Source organism: Balaenoptera physalus, assembly GCF_965194825.1.
Source record: "Balaenoptera physalus genome assembly, chromosome: 9".
NCBI lineage: Eukaryota > Metazoa > Chordata > Mammalia > Artiodactyla > Balaenopteridae > Balaenoptera > Balaenoptera physalus.
In genome coordinates this window covers 28,653,441-28,680,641 of record NC_138888.1, presented here as the reverse complement: position 1 = coordinate 28,680,641, position 27,201 = coordinate 28,653,441, and the positions used below count along the sequence as shown (strand labels likewise).

The 27,201-nt window shown below is 33.9% G+C and overlaps 1 protein-coding gene and 1 long non-coding RNA gene across 6 annotated transcripts in view; one reads left to right on the top strand and one right to left on the bottom strand.

Moving 5' to 3' along the window:
* Positions 1-27,201, bottom strand: part of HBS1L (HBS1 like translational GTPase) — an 83,283-nt gene that overhangs the window by 6,663 nt on the left and 49,419 nt on the right. For 4 of the 5 annotated variants that reach the window (XM_082474662.1, XM_082474657.1, XM_082474660.1 and 1 more), the window contains 11 exons: positions 25,033-25,141; positions 19,953-20,215; positions 19,316-19,481; positions 16,454-16,571; positions 12,498-12,644; positions 10,744-10,818; positions 9,905-10,022; positions 9,434-9,502; positions 6,574-6,678; positions 3,622-3,712; positions 3,087-3,195 (listed from right to left, as the gene is read on the bottom strand). In XM_082474662.1, coding sequence (XP_082330788.1) covers positions 3,087-3,195; positions 3,622-3,712; positions 6,574-6,678; positions 9,434-9,502; positions 9,905-10,022; positions 10,744-10,818; positions 12,498-12,644; positions 16,454-16,571; positions 19,316-19,481; positions 19,953-20,215; positions 25,033-25,141 — 1,370 coding nt within the window. The remainder of the gene's footprint in view (positions 1-3,086; positions 3,196-3,621; positions 3,713-6,573; positions 6,679-9,433; positions 9,503-9,904; positions 10,023-10,743; positions 10,819-12,497; positions 12,645-16,453; positions 16,572-19,315; positions 19,482-19,952; positions 20,216-25,032; positions 25,142-27,201) is intronic. The other variant, XM_082474659.1, reaches the window with a different exon arrangement.
* The window catches only part of LOC309667007, a 361,110-nt gene that overhangs the window by 303,636 nt on the left and 30,273 nt on the right, over positions 1-27,201 (top strand). The window lies entirely within an intron of this gene.

The window sequence follows — 27,201 nt, the reverse complement described above, 5'->3', positions numbered from 1 at the left end:
ATTTTTGTACATCAAAGGATACTTAAGAGTAAAAAGACAACCCACAGCATGGAAGAAGATATTTGCAAATCATACACTGATAAGGAATTAAAACCCAAAATACATAAAGAAATGAAAAGATGCTCAACATCACTAGCCATTAGGGAAATGCAAATCAAAACCACAAGGATACACCCCTTCACACTCATCAGTATGCCTATTATAAACAAACAAACTAACAAAAAATCACCCCCCCCAACACCCACACACACAAGAAAGGAAAATAACAACGAAGAGGAGAAATTAGAACCCTTGTGTACTGCTGGTGGAAATGTAAAAATGGTACAGCTGCTGTGGAAAACAGTTTAGCAGTTCCTCAAAAGTTAAACACAAAATTTCCATACAATCAAGCAATTCTACTCCGAGATATACACCGGGAAGAACTGAAAGCAGGGGTTCAGACAGATACTTGTATGCCAGTGTTCACAGAAGCATCATTTACATCTGCCAAAAGACAGAAACAACCCAAATATCCATCAACGGATGAATGGATAAATAAAATGTGGTAAATACTTACAATGGAATATTATTCAGTTTTAAAAAGAAATGAAATTCTGATACATGCTATAACATGGATGAACCTCAAAAACATTATGTTAAGTGAAATAAGTCAGACACAAAAGGACAAATATTGTATGATTCACTTATATGAGGGATGTAGAATAGGCAAATTCATAGACAAAGTAGAACTGTGGTTACCAGAGGATAGGGGGAAAGCGTAATAGGGGGAGTTGTTTAATGGGTACAGAGTTTGGGATAAGGAAAAAGTTCTGTAGGTGGGAGGTGGTGATGGTTGCACAAGGTGAATGTACTTAAGGCCACTGAACTGTACACTTAAAAATGGTTAAAATGGTAAATTTTCTGTTATAAATATTTTATCACAATAAATCAAAATCAAAACATGAATTTAAAGTCTAACCCATTCTTTTTATTTCTTCTTAAATATATAGACAGTTTACCATATAAACTAAGGGAAACAAAAATATTTATGTATTAAGGAACTAGTCCCTAAATAGTGAAATTTAATTGCTTAGGACGCCTTTCCTTGGTTAAATTTTTTAAAATTGTGAAAGTTTCTTCCCACAGAGAGTGGATTAAATGACAAAACGTGATCGTTTTTTCTGAAACAAATTTCATCCTGGTATTTGTGAATCAACATAAGCAAGTAGAATATCATAAAGCAGCACTGAAAAACTTTTAATTCATAAAAGAAACTACAGTACACAGGAAGACAGTATTACTATTCAAAGTAACTACCGACCTCCTGATCTCTCTACCTCTCCATTGGCAAAAATTATTGCCGCATGAGTAAAAACACAGTAACCAACCTCTCCAGCTTCTCTCCATTGAGTGCCATTCGTTCAGAGCAATTTCTTGCTTATCAACACATGAATTTTAAATATTTAAAAGAAGTATTTGCAACAATAACTGTTTTTTTTGGACAGAAGCTTTTGCCCCTCCCCTTTTTTAGCATACGGAAGAAATGGAATATAATTATAAAACTAAAATACTTAAACACTATTTTATAAATATAATTTTATAGGATCAAGTTTTCATAGAAATAATTACAAAGAATTATAAGCAAAGCACATGGTTATCTCAAATAAAGGTGCAGAGGCATAAAATAAATTTAAATGAGCTAAATAAATTTATTCCCAATCTTTAAAATACTATCACTAATTTAAATAAAGTTTAAAGGTCAATTACTATTACTGCCTTACTTTTATTTCAAAGATGCATCAAATGGAGAAAATGATCTGTTTATATTTTTAAAGGCAAGCCATTTAATTCCACCGAGAAACATTTTTGATTCTCATGCAGAACCTGTACTATATAATAAGCTGATCAAGAAAAGAAAAATAAGTCTAATGGGGAAAATGTCCATCAGTTAAATGGCAAAAGCAAGGTACCAAACTATAAACAGAGTATGGCCCCAAATAGCTGAAAAAAAATTTACACATAAAACAAAGAATTCATGCTATTCACAAGTAGTATCTTTTCTGGATAAGTAACATTATAGTATAAAATCCCCCTCTTCCCATAAATGTGTATGTTCAAATGGTGCTAGTCAATGATAACCTGCAAACCAACCTCACAGCTTCAGCGTAATTAAAGTTTACCTAGGTCAAGCATCACCAAAATATACCCATAGATAGCAATGTACACAAAAAAATACTCTGAAATGTGAAGAATAGATAATTATAGGTTGCACAATTATAGAAGATTGTTTTTCTTAATAAGATGTTAAATATGATTTCTTAAATTAGTTAATTTATTTATTTAGTTATTTTTGGCTGTGTTTGGTCTTTTGCTGTGCGTGGGCTTTCTCTACTTGTGAAGAATGGGGGCTACTCTTCGTTGCGGTGCACAGGCTCCTCATTGCGGTGGCTTCTCAAGTTGTGGAGCACGGGCTCTAGGGTGCACGGGCTTCAGCAGTTGTGGCTCGAGGGCTCTAGAGCACAGGCTCAGTAGTTGTGGCACACGGACTTAGTTGCTCCGTGGCATGTGGGATCTTCCCAGACCAGGGCTCGAACCCGTGTCCCCTGCATTGGCAGGCGGATTCTTAACTGCTGCGTCCCAGGGAAGTCCCAGAATTTTCTTATCATTTTTACTTTTTGTGTGTTTTCCAAAATTTTCTATAACAATGTATTACTTCTATAATCAGAAAAACTAAAAATAAGCTTATTTAAAAATAAAAACAAAAACAGAAAGACCCAACCTAAGAAGTAACATTTGGAACTCAGCAAAAAAGTATCTACCATTTTCCCTAAACGATTTTTTTATTATCATCAGTTTGTATCCTATTGATTATGAAATTTCTTCTCAATGCTTTTTTGAAAAAATCATCCCCAGGCTTAAGGATCAAAATAAAAAAAAACAAAATAAAGACGATTTTCAAATTCCAATTTCATGTTTTTCTGGATGAGAGTAATACAAATGTTAGTTGAAAATAACAACAGCATCATCACTTATAAAGAGAGTTACTACTTTTTAGGATAAAGTTATATTGAATTTATAAAAACAGTAACAAACATTTTGGAACTTACAGGAAATCCTTTAGTGATAGGAATTTCAATATTAAAGATGAGGATTCGGGCTCTGAAACGAGTGCAAACCTTAATGGGTTCTTTGGGGCCACAAAATATGCAGCCAACACTGTAACAACAACAAAACAAAAACAAAAAAGGAGAGCAGGTAGTTGGGGGGATAATTAAATACACATCCAATAGGAAACCTTTAAAACCATTAACAAGGTAAAACAATCCAGTAAATTAGGGACTTTTTCTAAATAGTCCCTTTTGGGTTAAAGCATGGCTTTACACCATTATTAACCTTATGTCATTTTCATACATTACAGTTTTCCCTCAAAGAACATGTCAGGTACACGCATTGACGCGTATTGATTTAAATTTTAGTAGGTTTTGCTTATCATTCTTACACTTCCACAAGTGCCTATTTTTGGCCAAATGAGATTCAGAATTAACACTCATTCTTTCATTTGAGCTGGTGAATTGCAAATTTTACGTGTTCTGAGGTCCTACATCCAAAACAATGGTCGCTTAAACTCATTTTCTCACTCACTTGATTTTGATGACATCCATCCCAACCAACGTGAGACTAACATGATCGCCCGCTGCCGCCCAGTCGACAGGTTCATCATGCAGAGTGATTCCTGGAAATGAGTAAGAACCAAAGCATACAGTGAAACACCTCAATATCAAACCATAACAACCAAGGGAGTTTGGCTGATTTGTGCCTCATCAGTCACTACTCATCATTTTCAATATGAATGGATTGAGATTGAGAAGTGTTAACTGTAAGCATTGAGGAAAACACACTTCCTCTAGACTTGACTCTTCTGGACCACCACCCTAAACATAAAGTGACTTGTATTTGTCCATAAAAGGCTGATTTCTACTTATTTAATCAAGATTTTTTAAACTCATTTACACGACTGGTATATTCATTAAATAGGCCCCATTCTAATACTTCTCTTATATTAATGGATACAGGCATAACAGTACAGTCCCAGTTATTTTTAAAACATAAAAGATGGGACTGGGGAAGATGCCTAGTAGTATTTAAGCTTTGCTCTAATTAGACAACCACGTAAACAATCTCTGAGTAACCCACAGGGCATCAGTACTCAGTCAGATGGTACCCTCGGCAGGCCCCTTCATTATTCCTGGCTCAAAAGAACTGCTTCCCAGAGAGACAGATGCACAATGATAAATAGTTTTATGAAAAGGAGGAGATTAATAGTGCAAGAAAATTTAATTTAAAAATGGTCCCAGCTATTGCTACCTTGATTACCTAGGGAAAATCCTGGAGTATAATTGCAAAGGGCAATAAAACTCAGGTATTTGAATAAAGGCTTTTAAAAGGTTTCTCATATTTTCTGATTCTGTGCGGTAAGTTCCTTTCCATAGGAACTTGAGTCTTATGATGAAGACAGTATGTAGACCAACCACTGGGGAACAGTTCTTGATTGACATGTTTTTAGTAAATTACAATTCACCCATCTCTTCCTGAAAATACTTATTTTTCCCATGTAGCATACTCTTAAGTGAGTTTCTTTGAGACTCTTTGGGAGTTCAAGGAGAACTTTAAGGGCTCTGAGACAACCTAAAGTTTTATTCCAAGTTTCATGTAGGTGCACATCTGCATTAATCTGAGAAGAGGGGCCATAACTTTCATCAAGGTATCAAAGAGGTTCCTGACTCTAAAAACGTTAACAATTATGACATTTAAAAATGTTTGTCAAATTTTCAACTAATTAAATTTAGTTTTTACATGTAAATTTAAAATGACCATATCTGAGTTTTGGTATGAAATGTGGAATTGAAGTCAGGAGCTAGCTACTTACATAGACTAGAGATTGCCTTTAGCTTAGGATTTAAGAGCTTTCATACTAGAAGTTCAATTAACAATATAAAATTTTCTGAAGATAATATATAATCTGACTTCCTTCCCCCAAACATGTCACACTGTCCTACATGTGATATTTATCTTCTTAAGGACTTTCTTCATTGGAGAAAGGAGTTCTTTTTTAACACTCCATGAACTTATATGTTAATAAAGTGAAAATGTAATTTAGAATTTCCATTTGTTGGTAGCAGATTTAGTCAGATCTCTTTTTTAGAACACTACTGGTTAGTGAGCCACTGTAGCACCTAAAGTGTTCAGATAGAAGCATGCATTAAACAATCAAGTAAATCAAGCAAAAGCATTAGGGTGAGAAATTGAGGACTGAGAATCTCCAAGTTGGGTTAAAAGGGTGGCTCTCAAGGAGTGAAGCAGTGCTTCTCATATGGCTTCCCTTTAAGAACCACTGGGTTAAAGATAAGTGGTTGGAGTTTTTCTGGTAGGGTAGGGACAGGAAAGAAAGAGGGAAAGAACGTAGAACTTTCAGAGGTGACCAAATTATGATTTTGGAGCTCACAAAGGAGTCAATCTGTAAGGTCTATGACCATGGTTTAGGATCATGGTTTTAATTCATGTCTGATTATATTTAAAAAAAATTTCCTATTCTCAAAAAGGTCTTTAACATATAAAGAAATTAGTATTTCAATAGTATTGCAGCTCTTGATCACTTTAAGAAACAACAGCAGAGATAATTTAACCTAAATTTAAAGATGAATAAGGGAATGAAAGCCAAAGTTATTTCCATTTTACCTTTTTATTTCTACTTGCTTAGAGATCAAGAAAATTTTGTTAGATAAAAATAATATACACTTTTTTAAAAAGAATCATTTTCCACAGACCTTTTGTTTGCAAGTTTACTTTATAGTATAAAACAGATCTTCAGTTTTATGTTGAAGTCAGAAGTTTAGTTGGAAGCTAGAATAAGGTAAGTATAGAATTATAAACTTTTAAGCAGAATTCAAAGAAGAAGAACATGTATACATGTAAGGTCAAATGATCAGAAGATAGAAACAGTTATAAGCTATTATGAAAGGTCATATACGTGCAAAAGCAATAATTGTGGCACTTAAAACTAGCTCAATTTCTCTTTTCAACATTAGGATTCTCTCCATTTGCATCTTATTTTCTTAAGTCTTCCTGTCAAAAATTTCTTTTGGTATAAACATGATCTAGGTTGTTAACTTATAGTAATTCTGAAATACACATTTCAAAACAACAGACTGTAGCACTCTGCTTTGCCATTGACTATTTAGTGCCAGGATGGGGTCAGACTTAATTTCTGCTACTGAATACTATTTTAAATGTATGTGACAGGTGTCTATACATCTGGTTCAATCCTAGCCAGGCTTCTCGAATCAATGTCAAAAAAAAAAAAAAAATGCTACCACAGTTAGAATGTTATATGTACATTTATACACACATAGTCACAACAGAAAAAAATCGTTTAATGTTTTCACATTTTTATCTTCAACAGTTAGTATCATTTTGACAGTCAGTTACAATTTCAGTAAGAGGTTATTTACTCTGGAGTTAATAACTAAACTACTTTTAAAAATCTGCTGTCTCAACTTAAGGGTTATTTAACAAAAGAACCTTGCAGAGGAATACCTTTTGCAGTACAAGTTTCATTAGGAGGCACTGCTAGCAGTCGGTCACCAGTTTGGATATAACCAGCTTCAATTTTACCAGTTACACAAAATCCAGATCCTTGATCTGCAAAACATGCCAAAATTTTATCATGGTTCACATAACAATATCATCTATGTTTAATACTGCTAGCTATACTTAGTTCCCTAGTAGTTATATAAAACTAGTAGTTCAATGAACATTAAGCAATGATCATTTCAGAATTTTTAATATATCTACTAAATATGACACACCACATTCTACTCTTGATTTTCTTATAAATAAAAATATTTATATTAGAAAAAGTGGGAATTCATTCCTTTTTCAATTTCATTGAAATGAAATTTATTGAATACTTACTAAGTACCAGGCACAGTGCTAAACTCTGGGAATAAAGAGATGAAAATATAAGCCCCTACCTACAAGGAGTTTACACTAGTGAAGAGAAAGGCAAAAACAATTACATTGTCCTGAGACAAATGTTATTTATAATGTGCAATGGAAACAAAACAAGGTTCATCGAAGAATCCATGATGATGGCGAACGACTACACTTTAGAGAGGCACTTAGAAGAAGGAACAGGAGTTTACCAGATAGTTTGTGTGCATGTGCAAAGGCACAGTCATAACCAAATGTGGGACATGCTAAGACCCATGCGTCATTTATATGGAATTTATATGGGGACCATTTGGAATAATGAGGGAAAGGGCAAGACAGGAGGCAAAAGAGGTAGACATGGGACAAATAATGACGGGGCCTCATAAATCACACTTAGGGCTTGAATTTCATCCTCAGTTAAGTAATGGGAAACCAGAAAAGAATTGTGAATGGAAAAGTGACATGGTGGTGTTTCTGTGTCAGAGAGATGGGGAGGTTGACTGAAATGCATACATGGACTACAGAAAGGGAAGAAACTCAAGAATTTGAGAATAAGGTATGACAGATTTAGGGTGATAAGGTAAATGGGGGATAATGGCAAAAACAGAAAAATCTGAGATGTGCATTAATTGTGAGATAGGAAATTAAAGAACAAGATCCATTTTAGCCTTGGTGAATTTGAAGTGTCTGCAAGACATACAGATGGAGAAGATGCATTCAAGGGGGCACCAATCACACCAAATCCATGAGAATGGTACCCTGGGAGCACACTCCCTGTGGAGATGCCCAGCAGCAGTTAGCAGATGTACCTGCAGAGTGAGAACAGGTCTGGGTTGGAGATTTGGGAAGCATTAAGACGCAGGAGATAGATGAAATCATGGATGTCGGTCCAAAGGGAGCATGTAGAATAAGAAGAGGACTGAAGTGATAGAACACGAGTCAAGGGACAGAGAAAGAGAAGCCCACAGAGAAGATACAGAAAGGTGAAAGAAACAGAAGAGCAGGAGAAAGTCGGTCACAGAAACCAAGGGGGAAAAGTTTCAAGGTGGATGTGGCTACGAGCCTCAGAAGTAATGCCAAATTCAAGTAAGATGGAAGTAAGATAGAACTGAAAAATGTGTACTGACGTTGGCAACCAAGAGGGCATTTGATAATCTCAGTGGGAACTGAGATTGAGGCAAGCAATGCAGGCAGAAGCCAGGAAGCTGCCTGAAGAAAGAAGAGGAGGTAAACAAGTAGAGTCAGCAAACCCTGTTAATCAAAAAGAAAATTAAGCACCTCTTATATTTTAAATAGATAATAGGCATTTTGAAAAGAATTACCGTATTTCCTCTCCTACTAGAATGCTGGAAAATGATAATAATAAATTTCAATTTCATTGAATGATTTTTGCAAAGCACCTTCATTTATTCATTTATTAAACAACGTTTATTAAGCATGTGTTATGTGCCAGGCACTGAGCTAGGTCTTGCAAATATGGATATAGAAGTGACAGTACTTGCCCTCAAGGAGTTCACAATCTAAGTGAAATAAACAGCACAGGAACAATTATAAAACTACATGAAAAATGCAGTGACAGAGGATACAGAGAACACAGAGCGACACCTTAGGGTATGTGTGTGGGTGAGCTCAATTATCACCCCAGAATTATCAATTTATTGCTGCTCAGTTCCAAATCTAATCTTTACTTCCTGCACTGTGATAATGGAGATATGGGGAGCAGCTGACATCTTTACCATACTGATTATTCCAATATATACGTTATATATTGGAATAATAAGTTATATCCTTTTATTTATTAAGACCTTTTATTCCATTTCCATTTTATATTTTTCTGTGTAGGGCCTTGTACACATTAAACTGGATGTATTCTTAGGTATTTAATACAACACCTCCTCCAACACCTCTTCTGAGTTTGTCCTTCCTTGGGTTCTCTTCCTCAGCCCTAGGGTACCATATAGTGCCCTTGTATCTTATAGTCACTCTTTTTAATATATTAATAATCCTTTATATTAAACTTCCCATTTTACATATGTGTGGTATCTATTTCCTGACCCAGACTGCTATATATGGGTAGGAAATGGACAAGTAAAGAGAGAGAAGAGCACAACATGGGTAGACATAGTGGCAATAAAAACTCTATGTGATTAGGAAATACTGAATGATCCAGTTCAGTTGAAGGATACAGAAACTAAAGGAATCTAATGGGAGAAAAAAACTATGAGGCTAGACAGATAAAGGATCAGGGTTTTTTTATACTTGGAAGGTGAGTATGAGTTGGGGAAATGGTAAGTAAATTGAAGATTCTTCCGGGCAGGGGTGTTAAGTAACTAGAATTGTATACCACTGGCATAAAGAAGGAAGAATCTGAAGACAACATGATAATTTTGTCCAACAATAGAGGTCAGGAGAGAATGGAAAGGCAGGGACCATACTGAAGAAGGCCAATAGAGGTAGCACTTACCTTTGAAAACATCAGATACACATAATCTAAAAGGCTTGTCAACAGATCTTCGAGGAGGCTTGAAGGAATCTGGAAAAAATGGTAAAATGGCAAGGTTTAATTTTAAAGTAATTTTTGACTCATGTCCAATGAGTCCACTATACTCCCATGTCTCTCAGAAAATAATTTTTTAATAAATACTAACAGCAAATTGACTGTGATTCATATAATACTCTAGTTTATAATATGTTTTCACGTGTGTTTTCTCATTAATGTCACAACAGTCTGTGAGGTAGGTAGAGCAGGCATTAATTAAACAAGAAAAATTTAGCATCAGTTTAAATATTGCATAATTTCAAAATTGGTAACCTAGCTCCTCTGACTACAAATCCTATGCTTTTGCACACATATCACTGTCCCCCACAAAGAACTCTAAATAATAATTAATATCAAGTTCATAATGTATTAAAATTAATATGGTAGTATTCTTACCAATTTGTTCTAATAAGCATAGTCCTTTATACCATTTTGTAAGTTCACTTGACTGAGATCTTGTGATTAGATTTTCACCACTGAGACCACTTGTAGGGATAAAAGCTACATCACTTTCCTATAAAAAAGATTGAACATATGAAACTCAATACAACATTGTTTTTAAAAAGTTAAAAGGTTCACTATTAGCATAACTGTACCAAGTTTGCAAAAGCAACACTGTACTTTTTAAAAAGTAATAGAAATCAGAGAACTACTGCCCTGAAGTTATCTGATACAACAGTTTTCAACTTTCTTGATTTTGTGGGAGGGAAACTTACAAGCATTAAGTATTGACTGTTTCCAAAACACTCAAGCATTTTTACCTAGTAACATAGGCATATTTCACATTTTTGCTGGAGAAATTTCTCTCTACTAGTTTCCACATTCCTCTGTGACCTCCTTAAACCTATACATCTAATTTAATAGGTGGAGAAAAAGTCTTCTACTTATACTAGATCCAAGTCAATTTATAAAATGTATGCAATTTTCTAAAATGAAGTAATCCAGGGAATTCCCAGGCAGTCCAGCGATTAGGGCTCGGCGCTCCCACTGCAGGGATCCCTGGCTGGGGAACTAAGATCCTGCATGCCACGCGTGGCATGGCAATAAACGGTCAAACAAACAAACAAACAAATAAAATGAAGTAATCCAAAGAATGTAAGATATACATAATACCAGGGAGAAATAAAAACAAAAAGAATTAAAATACTGAACAAGAATACCAAAGTAGTTTTTTCTCTCATATCAGTAAGATGAGACTTAAGGAAAGTACCCAAATAAATTTAAAATTATCTTACCTTAAAACCTGCTTGCTTAAGAAAGTGCCCAAGTTTTCCAGTAATCTCTTGAAACCTTTCTTGTTGCCAATTAACCTGATAAACATCCAATTTATTTTTAAAACTATGCTTCAGACCATGCTATATATAAAAAATTTAAATTTTTGCAATAAAATATAAACAGTCAAGACTATAAAATATAATTATAAAATCTATTAAATATGAAATCTATTAAAATTAAAGCTCACAATGTCAGATCTTACTATTAATATGATCTAAAAGTAACTTTTCTTACAACAGAAAGGCTGGAAACAAACTCCAATGTTTATAGAATTTTTTGTATATGCTAAAAGTGACTTCAAATGTGGGGAGAAAAAGTGAATAACTTATTAAATTGTGCCTGGACCAACTGCTGAAATAAAATAAAATTACTGACACCACCCCCCCAAGTCAAACAGACATCTTAGTGTATGTATATGTAATATGAACTCTAGATAACCATTCCCATGCTATAGTATTTAGGAGTAAATGTAACAATGTCTGTAACTTGTAACTTACATGGAAATTCATGTCAAAATAAGATGGATTAATGGATGGATACAGGGGTAGATAGACAAAAATGAGATCAAGCAAGTGGTAGAATATTATGTAGTAGGTATAATATGGGTGTTACTGTAAAATTCTTTTAACTTTTCTTTATGTCTGAAAATCTACATACTGGGAAAAAATAAAAGGTATATGTAATAATGACACTATAAAAGAGCTATGTAGAAAAACCTAGGTGAATATGAATTTGATCCCAGGGTAAGAAAATACCTAAGCATAATGAAAGAAATCAAAAGGAAATAGTAATATCTTTAAATTAAGCTTATAAATTGATTTTTTTAAAGTTTCAAAAATGAGCAAATTACATAAATTCCAAAAGAAAAAATACAAATGATAATATACAAAGTATATTTAAATATTATGACCATTCATAGAAGAGTAAGTTTAAAGAAGAAAAATCATGTTTTATATATCAAATTGGAATACAATCTTTTAATAACAGCTGTGTTGATAAGAATTTGGGGAAGTGAACACACCATATAGAAGTAAATAACTAGAACTTTTCTCAAAGACATTTTCATCATGTACAGCAAGTCTTAAAATATATATATATATCCTTAGGCCCAGAAATTTCCATAGAATAGACTATTTCTAAACACACACACACACACAAAACTGGAAATATTCAAAAGTAGGGGACTGTCTGAATAAATTTTAGTATATCTTTAAAATACACTAGAATAAAGCTATAAAATCTACCTCTTTGCCTCTTTACATAAAAATTATTAATTACTTGGAAACATGAACAAGAATATTGTCATTTTTTTTAAAAAGTAGATAATGAAACAGACTAGAACCCAATATTATTAAAAAAAGATTTTTATGTGTAAAAATAAATTGGATGGAAGTACAAAATGAAAAGTTAAAAATTGGGTGGGAGAGTTAGAAATATAGGTTATTCCAGCTTTTATTTATACTAAAATAAACATGCATTTTTATAACTTAAAATGACTTTAAGATTTATAAATTAATTCTGAAAGTGAGAATTTATCTTCTTGCTTAAAAATTACTAATACCTCATTTATTTAATATTAGCATCATGAATTTATTTTTTAAAATATGACAACTGGACTAAGAAAATGTATACTAGTCACACCTGAGGTCATCAATACGGCAGAACATCATCTTAACTACCATCTAAAACGAATTCTCAAGAAGCTTTTAAATACCTGATCCATTTTATTGACTGCAACTGCGAGCTGGGTCACTCCCAGAGAACGAACCAAGAGGCCATGTTCTCGTGTTTGTCCCCCAGTCTCAAATCCAGCTTCAAACTCTCCCCTGCTGGCATCTACAACCAAAACAGCTACATCTGCCTAAAAAAGAAAAAAATAACAATCAAAACTAGACATAATGTCACAGCATTTTAATTCAAAGGACAGATTATTAAATTAATTGTGTTGGTGAGATTTTAAAGGCAGACTCTAACCCGACACCAAACACAAAGCAAATCAAAGGAATTACACAGATGGATTAAAATTTTAAATAGAAGAAAGTACTAGCATGTGCCAAAAAAATAATGACATAAAGAATAAAAAATTCCCATATTTGATTACATAATAATTATGATAACCAGGCAAAGGAGGAAAAACATAAAATTAAAACATACTTAAACAGGGACAAATATTTATAACATTTAAGATGAAAATTACAATCTTAATATCAAGTCTTTACCAAAGAAGAAAAAAAAGTACAGCTCCATAGAAAACTAGTTAAAGGATACAAGCAACTTGCTATAGAAGAAATATAAATGGCCAATAAACATTAAGAAAATTCAAATTTATTAGAAACCAAAAACAAAAAGGACATTAAAAACACATCAACATATTCCTCCCTTCTCCAATTTTACAAATCGCAATGTCAAAGATTTAAAAGACAAAATTATTTACACAGGCAAGGGTGCAAGGAGACAGGCATTCATATACATTGCCTGCGGGACAGTAAGTCACCACCTTTCTGGAGGCCATTTTCACAATAAGTATCAAGAGCCTTAAGATTATGTTTATTTTGTTTCCCATCAAACTCTGCATCTAGGAATTTATCCTAGAGAAGTAATTATGGATCTACAAAGAAATTTGTCAGAGTACTGTTTATAATGATAAAAAAGTTGTCAATAAATGAATTTTCAAAAAATAGCATATTCACCCCCTACAGCCACCAAAAAAGAACCTGAATAACAAAGTTTCCTAACCTTTGTGGACCATTTTGAGAATCAGATGAAAGACATTTCCTCTCTTATGCTCAATTTACACACACACACACACACACACACACACACACACACACACACACACGCACAAAGAAGGAAAAGCGCTAACCTTAGCTTAGGTCATTTTCTTCTTTAGCCTTACTGAACCTAGTTTTACAGGTTCCCACTATTCCTTTGTGTTGTTGATGCTTCTTTATGTGACTCCACTTGCACCATATGAATGCAGCGTTTGAAAATTTGCAGAAAACAGTTTGTGCAACCATAGATGTTCCTCCATTCTCATTCTCATCAATGATTTCTGTCAGTGCATTGTCAGGACATTTCTTAAATGAACAGTCCATCTTTCATTTACCCCTTTTACAGTTTTTGCCTTGTATGCATACCTGTTCTTATAGAAATCTGCTTTTCTGTAATTCAGAATATAATGTCTAAATTTGGCACTCCCCTCTTCAGCTATCTCAGACTGTTACAAGACAATCACTTTTTCTCAAGGGTCCTCTTATATTCGATTCACATCAAGTGCTCTGGCCTTTTGGTCAGAACAGAGTCCAGAACAGCTTTTCTCTTTGTTGTTTCCTCAATGACACTTCATGTTTCTTCTATCAGTTTTTAAAGATTTTCACATATGTCATCATATAATCCACACCATAATGGGAAATGAAATGGTCATAAAGTAAGTAAAGCATTTATCAGATACTTTGTTCGGAACACAACAGAACTTTATAATTTAAATCAGAAGTATCATGTACATACTTTGGTGGGGGCAATTTACACTATTATTTCTATTCTTTTTCCTTTAATTCTTACCCAAATATTCCTTCTGCTTTATATCTACTCTTAAGTGCATCATCATACCCAATCCTTCATGACTTCTAATGTTAAACTCCTAATTTCTTCAATGAGATCCAGTTCTTTTGATCAAGGATTCTTAGTTAAGAGCACAAACTAAAGCAATCAATTTGAAAATTGGCTCTTTCACTCATGTGTAGTCACTAGCAGGTCTCATGCCTCAGGCAAATAGACAGCTATCTCACCTCACAGAAACACTGGGGGATAAACGTAGTTTACTTAAAGCCCTGACCTTCCAAATCCTAGGCTCAATGACTGTAAATCTCCTTCTCATCAGGTTTTGCTAATAACTGTCAAATTATATTTACTTTTTTAGATTAAAAATGGAAAGTCATTGAACTGGTATTAAGATACCTAAGTCAATAAGTATTCTTCCTGATCCTCTTTCCTATTAACATCTCAAAAAAAATTACTGGGCAATTTCTCTATTCTTTCTAAGCAACAGCTTGTCTTTGGGAGCTCAAATGCCTATACATTTTCAAGGAAGCCTTTTAAGTGGTAAAAAGCGATCTCTCCTCATCCATCATGTATACTGTGTATATTCTTCTTGTAGTACATCTGTGTTAGCCTTTCATTGTTACATGTCTTACCTTTCTACACTGTGATTTCCTTGAGGAGAGGCAACATGTGCCATATGCATCTCTGTATCCAGAAAAGCCTACCACAGTACTTCATACACTGGGTACGTTACTTAATGTCTTTGAGCCTATTTCTTCATTTGTCTTATAATGGAATTCAATTAAATAATCTCTAAAATCCTTTCTTACCCTAATTCCATCAGGAGTTTGGAATAAATGTTCTTTACGATTACTCCGGACTCTAAGATTCTAGGATTAAAAAACATTTTAGTGTCATTGTGTGTTCTGGTGTTTGCCTCGCCCAGTAAACTATCAAAATGTGCTTTGTAGTCCATCATATCTCCACACTGCCTACCATTGTGCTTGGCACATAGCAGGCATTCAGTAAGTTTTCACTGAATGAAAACATACATACATACACACACATACACACACATACATACACATACACACATACATACACACACATACACATAAGGAAACAAAGAGAAAAATATATCCTTTGGTAAATGCAATGAGAAGTATATCAATTTAAAATGGGGCTAATATGTATTTCACAGAATTGTTACAAGGATTAGATTAAACTAAATGCATGCAAAATACCTAGTACAGAGTCTGGCCTGCATTCAGTACTCAATCAACGTGATAATTATTACTTTTCAATCTTCATTATCTCATTCAGTCCATGGACTATAAATTAATATTCTGAAATTATATGTCAACTTCCTTAAATAGAATCAAATACTTCCTTATTTATCTTCAAATATATTCTAATTTATTCATATAACATCCTTTTTACGTTGACAAATGCTCATAACATTTGTTGATAAACATTCCCTTTAAATGGCTGGAAGAACTCAGAAAATGGTCAATCGCTGAACACTTTTGCCAAGTGACACAAACTTTTGAACTCTCCATATTTTCCAATAGTCATCTATTATAGAAGAAACCAATGTCCTATATGTGTAGTGCTATTTGCATTGTTTTAATTATTTAAAGTTATTATCTTTGATTTTTTTCAGTATCCTCATTAAGAATCATGTAAGCTTACAAATTGCAATGGTTTTTTAATCTTAAGAAAGCAAATAAACCACAAGGGGAAGACTCCCAAGCTTCACTATTTCTGCATAAATTAGCTCTTTAAAAAGATACATGACTTGAATATAAATATAGTAAAAAGGCAGATGTTGAAATATTCACTCCAACTTAGTAATAAATGAATTATAAAGCTATGCCTCATTGAGCCCTTACCATTATTTTTACTACAAAGAAATTCGTAGCTTTTATACATTTGCTTCTTTGTAATAAATTAGAAAAGGTTTTATAAAGTACCAATAGAGATCATGAAAAATACATTTCTCTATTTTTTTTCAAATTTTTAAAAAAGTTAAAATTTAAAATTTTAATATTTTAAAAGTTATAATCCTAGCATTATAACCTCAGCATCAGGAAATTATCAGTGTACTTTGGTTAAGGAAATATCTGGTACCTGGGCTGCTCCTGTAATCATATTTGGAATGAAATCCTTATGGCCTGGAGCATCCATTAATATAATAACTTTGGTTTCGGTCTCAAACTTTGTCATACCAACATCCATTGTTACTCCCCTTAAAGAAAACATAAAATGGTTAGAATGCACTATAGAAATAATCAGTGTTATGGATTAAATTATTTAATAATATAGATGAAATGACAGTCTAAATTCTTAAGTAATAATGGGAATTCTATTATATAGTCTATTATTTTGAATAATTAGGCTATCTGGAATTTCTGCTGTAATAGAATTACACTGGTATGGCTTTAAAACAAGGTTGTGGATACAACAAGAGCTTAATCAAAATGACTGATGCTTCCTATTTCCTTTTTTTTTTTCAGTAAGAAGCAGTACAGATCGTGAACAAAGAAAGATATATAGGGACATATCTGGAGTGGGAAACAATAAATATTGCACATGAGAAAAGATAAAAATGAAGAATGACCACTATCAGGAGGTACCTTTCCTCATTTTCTTACATTTATGCTTCACTAATTATAGAAATAAACTTATAAAACTTTCATTTGTAAGGTTGGTCAGTATGTTACACATTCAGCAAACAGGAAATATCAAAGGAGATGCACAATTTTTTAACAATTGAGAGAGAGGGACAGTAGTGGTTTTGCATCCCATGTCATCCTCTTGGAGTCCAACACAGTGCCTCATCTTAGCCACAAAAACATAGATTCAGATATAAGAAAGCCCAGGAGGGTCTACAAAAGTAGCAAGTCTTTCTAGACTTCAGGAATTTAAAAAGGGAAATCACGTGGGCAATAAACTAGGTAATTATTCATCCTGGTTTGCCCAGGATAGTCCATAGTAAGGAAGGAGCACTCCCTTCTACTACCAAAGTGTCCCAACAATTATAATGGTAAATTATGTGTTCACCCTAGCAGTCAGGTAACTGTGGGTCTCCTTAGTCAAGTTATTCTAGTTTAATCCAAAACCATGGGCCATTTGAGTTTGCAAAAATGATACTTAATTCTTTTTAATAATCCCCAAATAACTGCCTGAGAATAGTGATGAACCAAGACTGAGTCTGAGCTCCTCCCTGGACTGCTTTGACCATACTCTTTTGACCCAGCTCTGCTCTGCATTTGTAACTGAGAGGATATGACAATGTCACTCAGGTTACTAATTTCTGTCCAACACATGAGCAGAACAGAGGATTTATAAATATTTAGCATGGTGGGATAAGCAATTCACTGTATTTTTGAAATGCTACTAAGGAATATATAGTGGTGAATTAAAACTCCCATTATGTGTATGGAAGCTTCTGCTACCTACAGAATAAAGGAATATTCTAAAAATTGTAGCATGCTGAGCAATAGAAAACTACCAGCAGCAAAAATATGACAGCCAACTAGCAGATTTATTATTAAAAAAACACTAAAATTATTAATTATTCTAGGAAAGAGATTATTAGCTTACTTGCCTGCTCAACTCACACATGAAGTAAATTCAAACAAAGCCATTCTAACTTAATTATACAGTCCTCAATCTCTTTACCTAGTTAATAGATGGTACAAAGAAAACTAAAAAGCCATATATCAATAATCTGCTTAATAAGCTGATAGATGGAAATTTAGTCTTCTAATACTGATATCATACAAAATTCTGTTTTCCAATATTCGTTTTCCAAAAATGTGTAACTGTCCAACTATTTTTTCTTACTAGGTTGTAAAACAAGCTTGTGATACTATGAAGAATAAGAAAGACACCTACAAGAAAAAACAAAACAAAACTCAAACCACTATGATATAAAATTCTATTTACCAGAAGAGCTAAGGAATAGTGTGACCTGCTTTATTGAGAATTATCTTATATCAATACTCCAAGAAAATAAACATACACACTTTTAAAAAGTATGAAAATCCAAATATGTTCTCTAATCATATTCAGAATGAAGACATCAGAGAACAGAGTAACTTCTTTGTTGATTCAGGACTTTCAGAGGACTTCAGTCTTTATTATTTTGAGACAGTAGGTATATTTGCCATTTCACTTAATTATAAGTGTCCTCTTTCTTTCCTGACAAAGATGCCATTGGCTTCCCCATCCCTACCAGTTCTAACATGAAATATCTAAAAAGACTTCAAGAGAAATACTGTGGCCAGAGGTATATGAATAGCTATATTCTCCTAAAATCTCACCAAAGTTAGCATTGAACACAGTAACACATACAGGAGTAATCGAATGGATTAGATCTACCTGGTAGGAGACAGGTTTAATTACTTGTTTGTTGACTCTGTCTCATAAAAGCATAGTACAGAAAGTATAATGATGAATTAAGCCTGGTAATTTGAATTTACCGGTCATTTTGATTCTAGACAGAAGACAGTTTACTACAAAAAGTTACCTTTCCAAAAAAAAAAAAAAAGTTACCTTTCCTTTATAACCTGATATAATAATCTTATGTATATTAACATTATATATATTAATTTTAAGTTAAGAGTCTTACTCATAATTTTAATTCAAAATCAAGACAATCTGACATATACTCAGGGGAGTGACAACCAAAACTTCTCCCACAGAATAATTAGCTAAGGGTTTTTACTGCCTTTTTCTCTGTGTTTTTTTAAAATTTTTTAATAAACATTTTTTAAACTATTTTCATAGAACTTGGAAGAGTAAAAAATGTATGTAGACTACAATGAAAACTACAATAAAAACATTTCCCTGATAACTGAAAACTTTTTTCTAAAAATAGTCTCTAAAATATTTCATGCTTTGTTTCATGCATATTCAACACATATTACGTACTTATTTAAAAGACTATATACCATTTCAGAATGAAAATTTTGAAATAGTGACTACCTTTCCCTTTCTTCGCCAGTCTCATCCAAGACCCATGCATATGCAAACGAAGCTTTGCCAGCCTTTTTAGACTCTTGTTCATATTTATGCATAGTTCTTTTGTTTACATTACCCAGAAGATAAAGCAAATGGCCCATCAGAGTACTTTTCCCAGCATCAACATGACCTAAGGAAAATTGATTGAGGATTAATACTAGGTTCATTTTCTAGATGCTGTTCACATTGAGGCATTGCATGAATATGTAATTCAATAGTTCATGTCAGTGTTTAGCGTAATAAATACCAATTTTTATCAAATAATAGTTAAGATGTCTAAATGGAGGAAAAAAAGCATGTCTCTTTAAAGGGGGGATAATTTCCTTGATTTCTGGAAATTAAGATTGTCAACAAGACATGCAATTTTCAAATGTTCACAAAATGAAAATGCCACAACCAAGTCTAATGACCTCTTTAGTAACTTGGCATTGTTTCACCCAGAGTGACCTTGGTAACTTGACATTATGATGCAATGCCTCCTTGCTTCATGTCTATTTACACCCACACAGAAATGCAGAGTGGAACGAGCTTCCATGCTGCCACTAGAAAGTTACTGGGCTTGAGCAGTTGACTGACAATCCAGAGGAACAAAGGGCATTACCAATGACCACTAGGTTGAGGAGTTGCTTCCCTCCTTGCCGCTTTTCCAGCTCCGCTTTGATATCTATTTGTTGCCTCAGCTTGCTAGACTTTTTCACTGGTGTTGGTGTTGAACTCTGCTCTTCTGATGCTTGAATGGTGTGGGATGGAAGAGCTGATTTAGAAGCGGTCTCAAGTACATCAGAAGAAACAAGGCTGGTATCTTCACTAGAATGTCCTTTTTGAGGTGTGTGGAAAATATGACCATTTTCTTCAGCAGTTACTCTACAGAAAGCATAGATAGGAATAAAGTGCTTAAAACAATTTGACTGACATCCTATAATGTCAGAAGGGCAGAGAAGTTGTCTCTTCATATTCCTTACACTTGCAGACCAAAAAATGATCTTCACTAAGTGGCTAGAGTCTGTTAAGGTGGAAATGATAAGTAGCTAGACCCAAACCACACAAATACATACATGGAAGATCCCAGGAGAAAAACAGACGACCAAAAACTAAGATAAGAAGAAAATATCCCATAAAATAACTGAAATTCAATGTGTAAGCCCATAGCTTAGCCATACAATCCTATCAAAACAGATGGCATAAAGGAGATATTTTGTAAAACTTGGCACTGTGTTCCTGGAGATAAATCAGTACTAAAAAAATAGCTTTATCAGTTTTATCCCTAACTCATTCCTCCAACCGGACAGAGACTTACAATTTTTTTTGCTCAAACACTATCCTTAAGGGAGAAATCGTTAAATGTGTACATTTTCTTATTACTTTTGGCAAAAGAGTTTTAATTCATTAATTCAACAAACACTTGATTCACTAAAAACTATATTAACATATACTAGCACTGATGTTGAGAAGAAAAGATAAAGAAATGAAAAAGTTATCAACTGATCCCAAAAGCTTACAATCTACTGAGGAACTCAGATATGTAAAGTAGAAACAATACCATCTAGCTTAACTTATTTCCTCCTTGACAATGACAATGCCTCCAAAAGTAAACACTGATCTTAGTTCTTCAATAGTTCTTGGACTATCCTCCACAGAAACTCTACCAGTGCTATGCTATGGATAGCTACAAAGGATGTAATCTAATCAACCAGACTACGATGTGTCTTACCTTTCCTTCAATGACACAGAATTAGGACAAAGAACAGGTTAAATTGCAAGTTATTAAGAATGAAACCAATTATATGTGACTCAACGTGGATCTGGCAGAGAAGAATTACATACAGAAAGCAGTTTACAAAAATATCTTAAGGGGCTTCCCTGGTGGCGCAGCGGTTGAGAATCTGCCTGCCAATGCAGGGGACACGGGTTCGAGCCCTGGTCTGGGAGGATCCCACATGCCGCGGAGCAACTAGGTCTGTGAGCCACAACTACTGAGCCTGCGCGCCTGGAGCCTGTGCTCCGCAACAAGAGAGGCTGCGATAGTGAGAGGCCCGTGCACCGCGATGAAGAGTGGCCCCCGCTTGCCACAACTAGAGAAAGCCCTCGCACAGAAACGAAGACCCAACACAGCCAAAAATAAATTAATTACTTAATTAATTTTTAAAAAATACCTGCAAAGGAAAAAAACTGGAGATTTAGTTCCATGGCATCATTATTAAAAAAAAAAAAAAAACTTAAGGATTGCAGCATAATGGAAATGTGTACGAACAGTAAATCTGCCAATATTTTCTTCTTGCCCACAATAACAAAAACAGATTCTTTGTTCCCCCTCAGGGTGTTTTTACATGCTCAACACTGACCCTTCCTCCTATGCCTCAGGAAAGAATCACACTCGTTATATTTGCAACTTCATTAAAAGCCTCATATTCATTCCCATCTTATTTTGGTTTTGCAAATCTCCACTTTGGTGTTCACTTTTTAACACTGCTTAGACAGATTAGCTTCATCTCAAACTACAAGGAAAAAATATAAGTATGTGGAAAATGTTCCCATTCTTTTTTTTAAAAGAGTCCAACAGACTAAGTTAAGTAAATCAAATTTAAACTATAATTTGCAAACATTTATTTGAATGACCACAGCTAGTCCTCTGAAACAAAAACATTACAACTCTGCATTTAGGGGAGTAAAAAAAAACCCTACAAATTACAATGAAAGTATTCAACCAGAATGACTAGTCACGTCACAGAATCTGGTTCTGATCAGACCTGAGAGAAATCACAATCTCTGGCTGCAAATCTTTCTGTTTTCAGTGACAGAGGCTTTTCTTCAAAGGAAAGCTCACGCTAACTCCAACATGGAAAACAGATAAAAGCAGAACAGCTATGGCTGACACAGTGGGTTGAGGCCTGAAACTCAGCTCACCCACCAATCCAGGCAGCCCTGCTCAGGATAGGAAGAGCGTCACAAAACATGGCCTGACTCGGTTATTTCATTTACAATTCAGTAACATGAAAGGTTTGCTTTTTTTTCACTTTCATAATAACATTCCCTTCAAGTAAATTTTAGGCAAACTGCAAATTAGTTCACTAAACTGTACAATGTTAGAGAAAAGGGTCAAAGTAATTAGAAAAGCATCGATGAAAGTCTGTACTTAGTAAAAACTTCTGCGTAATATGAAGTAAAAGTTAATGTTTTAAGATTTTGAAAAATCTCAAAGATGAGGTCTAAAAATGACCATTCTGGGTTCAGGATTATAATTACTGACTGGTACAAAAGAAAGAACAGGTTGGTTGAATATTTTTTCAGGTGCTTTCTGATATAACTTTGTAACCTTATCTACTATTTTAAAGTGACCAGTCTGTTTTTTTTTTAAAACCATCTTTCCAAGAGTGGGACTATTTCTACATGAATCTAGAGGCTTAATCTTTCTTTGTGAGTTATTTAAATGATACTAGAAAGCTAATAATTTAGATTGAAGAGGTTAACCACAGAGTTATTTGTTCCCTATGCAAGGTTCTAACGATTTTTACTTACTGCACTTTCTAGAGAGATATTTACTATCTTTACTATTAGTGAAGAAAAAGTTTGCTGTTTCAGTTTCTTCTAAGAAATGCATTATCCTTTTTTTATAAGCTGCCACTGGGAATCACACTATGTAGAAATCTATGATGCTGAAATCTTGACTCAAAAGTGTTTTTTTTTCTTTGTGTTTTCTTGAGACCAAATCAAAACAACAGCCTAAGTATTATCCCTACTATAAATTTCCTCCCAAAATCCTATAAAAGTATTTGAAGTAAATATAGCTTGGTCCTTGAGCAACAATATGCATTCTGAGTATCTCCATTTGTAATTGCAGACCTTTCACATTCTGATGACTTCTCCCACAGGGCCACATCAAAATATTGGCTCACAGGCTGCTTTTTACCTTTATACTATTTCCAGGTTTATTTTAATAAAATGTATTTCTCCAAGGACTCTGATCAATAAATATTTAAACAACTACTCTATGAAAGGAATATGATGATGAACATTAATGGTCCCTGTCCTCATGAAGCATATACTCTTATAAGATTTTGAAAGGCTTGCATTATACTTGTAAAGCATAAAGGTGGGTTTCTAAGAATTATTTACTTATATTTACTACTTATTTTTTTCTTGATCATTTATTACCCATTATTTTTATAAATATTCACATAGATAACTATGCATTTACTTCTAATATATAGATAGATTAATATACGTAGACAAGTCTAGAATCAAGCCTATTTTCTCATTCCCTTTTCTTTGTACTATGCTCATCTGCATGTTGCTTTCTAAGCCTCCGAAACCTTTTGCATAAGATTATAAAATCCTTAGAACAAGGAATTGTGTATTCTATTTATTTTTTCCTCTCTCAATGAAAATAATTCCATAATAGGATTAAATGGCACTCAAGACATGAGAATAAAAAAGGTACTTATGATTCTTACAACTCAACCTTCATTCAGAGAGAAAAGACATACATTGAGCTTTTTGTTACTGAATCAGGATTCAGAATTATTTTAACGGGCTAAAGTTACTCAAATTAAAAATTAACTTTTTCATTCATCCATTTAACTAACGTATACTGAATGCCTACTATGTCCTAGATATGGAGTTCTTTCCCTCACTAAATTTGAAATCTAATGAATAAAGTCTTGCTTCTATTAAAAAATTAAAAAAAAATGAACTAGGTAATCATTAACATTCTTCCCAACCAAGACTCATGGATACTTCTATTAATTTACATAAAAGAATGTTGTAAGGGAGAAAAAAATGGCTGCTGAGTTTGTATTTCCTGCAATTGGGGAAAAAAAAAAATCCTCTATTGTTTATATTTGATAATAGTGTTTCTTGTCTGATAGACAAAAAATATATAATTTATAAATAATAGATTTAGGAAATGATTGAAAAACCTGAAAACTTTTAAAGAAGTTTAAAGTTAATGTCTTTAGGGAAACTAAGATCCCACATGCTGCACGGTGCGGCCAAAAAAAAAAAAAAAAAAAAAATTTAAAGTTAATGTCTTTAAACTATGCTGTTATGTCTCAAGCAACCCACTTCCCTTGTCTATAAAAACTCCCGAGAGAATCCTAAAGACTGTGAAAAGAAAGAATAAATGAGTGCTACTAAAGCAGCACTTATTATCACTTAGCACTTATAATAAGTAGCACTTATTAAAGTAGACTTATTATCGTTTCTCACTAGATATTTGCAATTCTAGGTAAGTTTTATTTTATATTTTGTCTTTGTTATACTGATCCATTTTATTCAGTATGAAAATCTAAAAGAGTTTAAAGATAATAGTAAAAAAAATTTAATTAATGATTCCTTGATTGACCAACTACATTTAATTCCCAAACACTGCTTACTTACGCCATCTAGTGGCAAAGGATTCCCTACCTCACAGTGCTAGATTTCACAAAATCATAGGTTTTTAACGTTAAAGTAGCTATATTTAATTTGTATAAGGAAACTGACAGTGAGGTAGGTTAATATACATAGATAAGTCTAGAATCAAGCTTAATTTCTCATCCTCTTTTCTTTGTACTATGCCATACGGAGGACCCATTATACTTCAATGATTATATTATGCAAAACTGAAACAGATTCTCTTTCTTACAGTCTAACAAGGAGACAATACTAATTTCAAAAAAGGAGGGAGGGGTTAAAAACCTTACCCAGGCACTTCAAATCCCATAGTTTGCTTCTTTCCAGATACAGTCATTTTAGCAACTTTTGGCACAATTTCAGATTCACTTCGAGATGACTGGGAATCTATTGATTTTCCTAATGAAAGAGTAAAATATAAAAGGCTAGTTAATTCAAATTGATTCCTAGAAACATTTATTACATATTAAATACATATTATGGTAATTTTCACAGAATCACATCTTTATACGTATTTTTTCTCTGAAAAAAATTCAGCGCAATTTTAAAATGCTGAAAGAAATTCTTCTGTCACCCTATTCTGGGAAATCCCCTATTGTCAGGACTCTGCTGTGCTTAACCTCCACCAAATCTCTTCCTAATTTTGAACTGACTCTTAAGTTTCAGTATTAAGAGGTCACAAGGTGGTTTCTGCATTGAGCCTCATTCTGACATTATACCTAGACCCTGTATCTCCCTCTCCTACCACACCCTTTCACAATACTAAAATTGTCCGGTCAGTTAGCAGATGGCTAAACTATTTTTAATCGTGATACCTATAAACTGAGGAGCAAGCTGAGAGTTCGCTGAATCGTGCTAGATACCGCATATATTTTACTTGCTCACAATACGAGACTTAGTAAGATATTTGATATCTCCATAGAATATGGGGGAAGAAGTCAATATAGAAAAAGTGAATTAAGAACATGAAGGAGGATAAGTTACGAGCTAGATCAAAGTAAGACTTTTATGCATTTGATCCTTTAAAAAATATATATGTAATTCATGAAATTCTTCAGAATGTATCTTTATTATTTTCAGTAAGAGTACCATCAGGATTGGGTCCACATAAAACTATGGAAACTGCATTGCTACACTGGTAAATATATATACAGAAATTACTTTTAAAAATTAGAAAAGATAAATTAATGTACAGAATTCATTCAAAATGTTTGCTATTTGCTTACTATATGCCAAGCACTACGCTGGAAATATAGTGGTGAACAAAAGCAGACATAATCCTTGTACTGAGAGAGCTTACAGTCTAGTGGAGAAAACTGATCACAAAAAATAAAAGTAAAATTAAAACTGTCATTAGTGTTATAATCTGTATATGGTACTATCAGATTTGGCGACAGGGCACATGAATTAGAATGCTTCCATAGGAAAATGAGAGTTAAGTGAAGACACAAAAAATGAGTAGGAATAAACTACCCAGAAAGGAAGAGCATTCCAAACAGAGAGAGTAGCTGTATGAGGGCCCTGCTGTAGGAGGCAGCATGGCCTTTAGAGGGAGTAAAAGCAGAGGGGAGAGGGAGCGTAGTTAAATGGAGCTGAAGAGGGGGGCAATGGCCAGGCAATGCAGGACCTTTAAAGCCACAGCAAAGATCCTAATGTTCTTTCTAACACAACTGGAAGCCAACAAAATGATGTAAGAAAGTGGGGGGAAAGGAAAGAGAGGAGAAGATAAAACAAAGGGTCAAACTCAAAGGAGAAGTCTGGGCTGGAGCATGTATTTATGATTCATCAGCACATAATTAGTTGTTGAAGGCACTGACATAAGTAAGATCACCAAGGGAGAGAATACTGAGTAAGAAAAGGAGTGGTCTCAGGACAAAGCCTTGGAAGAAATTCAACCTTTAATCACAAGATAGAGGACAGCAAGAAAGAGGACAGTGAGCTTTCAAAAAGGTGACAGAGGAGGCCCGGGGAGGATGGTGCCCAGGAAGCTAAGGGAAGTGGCATCACCAGAGTCTGAAGTTGCTGTTCAGTCAGGTGAGACAACTGAAAACATTCACTAATGACATGATTCCTTTAGATAAAGGTCATTGGTAGAGTTAGCAAGAACCATCTGAGAGAAGTGAGGGAAGGAAAAGTCAGAATGGGTTAAAAAGATGAAGGTGAGAAAACAGGCAGCACATGTCCACTATCTCTTACGCGTAATTCCAAAATCCAAAAGCTCTGAAAAATTAAGGTTTTTTGTTTTAACTCATTCGGAAGCAAAACCTGACCTGGACTAAAGTGAAGCTTTTTGTAGCCCTTATTTATCCCACTTAAAGTGGAAAGCCATACATTTCAGTGCAGAAATAACAATGTGATGATTAAAGGGTGCTGCCCCAAATTCCACTGGGGTTATCATACCACAGATGTTAATGCTTTTCTCAATCCAAAAAATTCTGATTTCTGAGTCAAATCTGGTC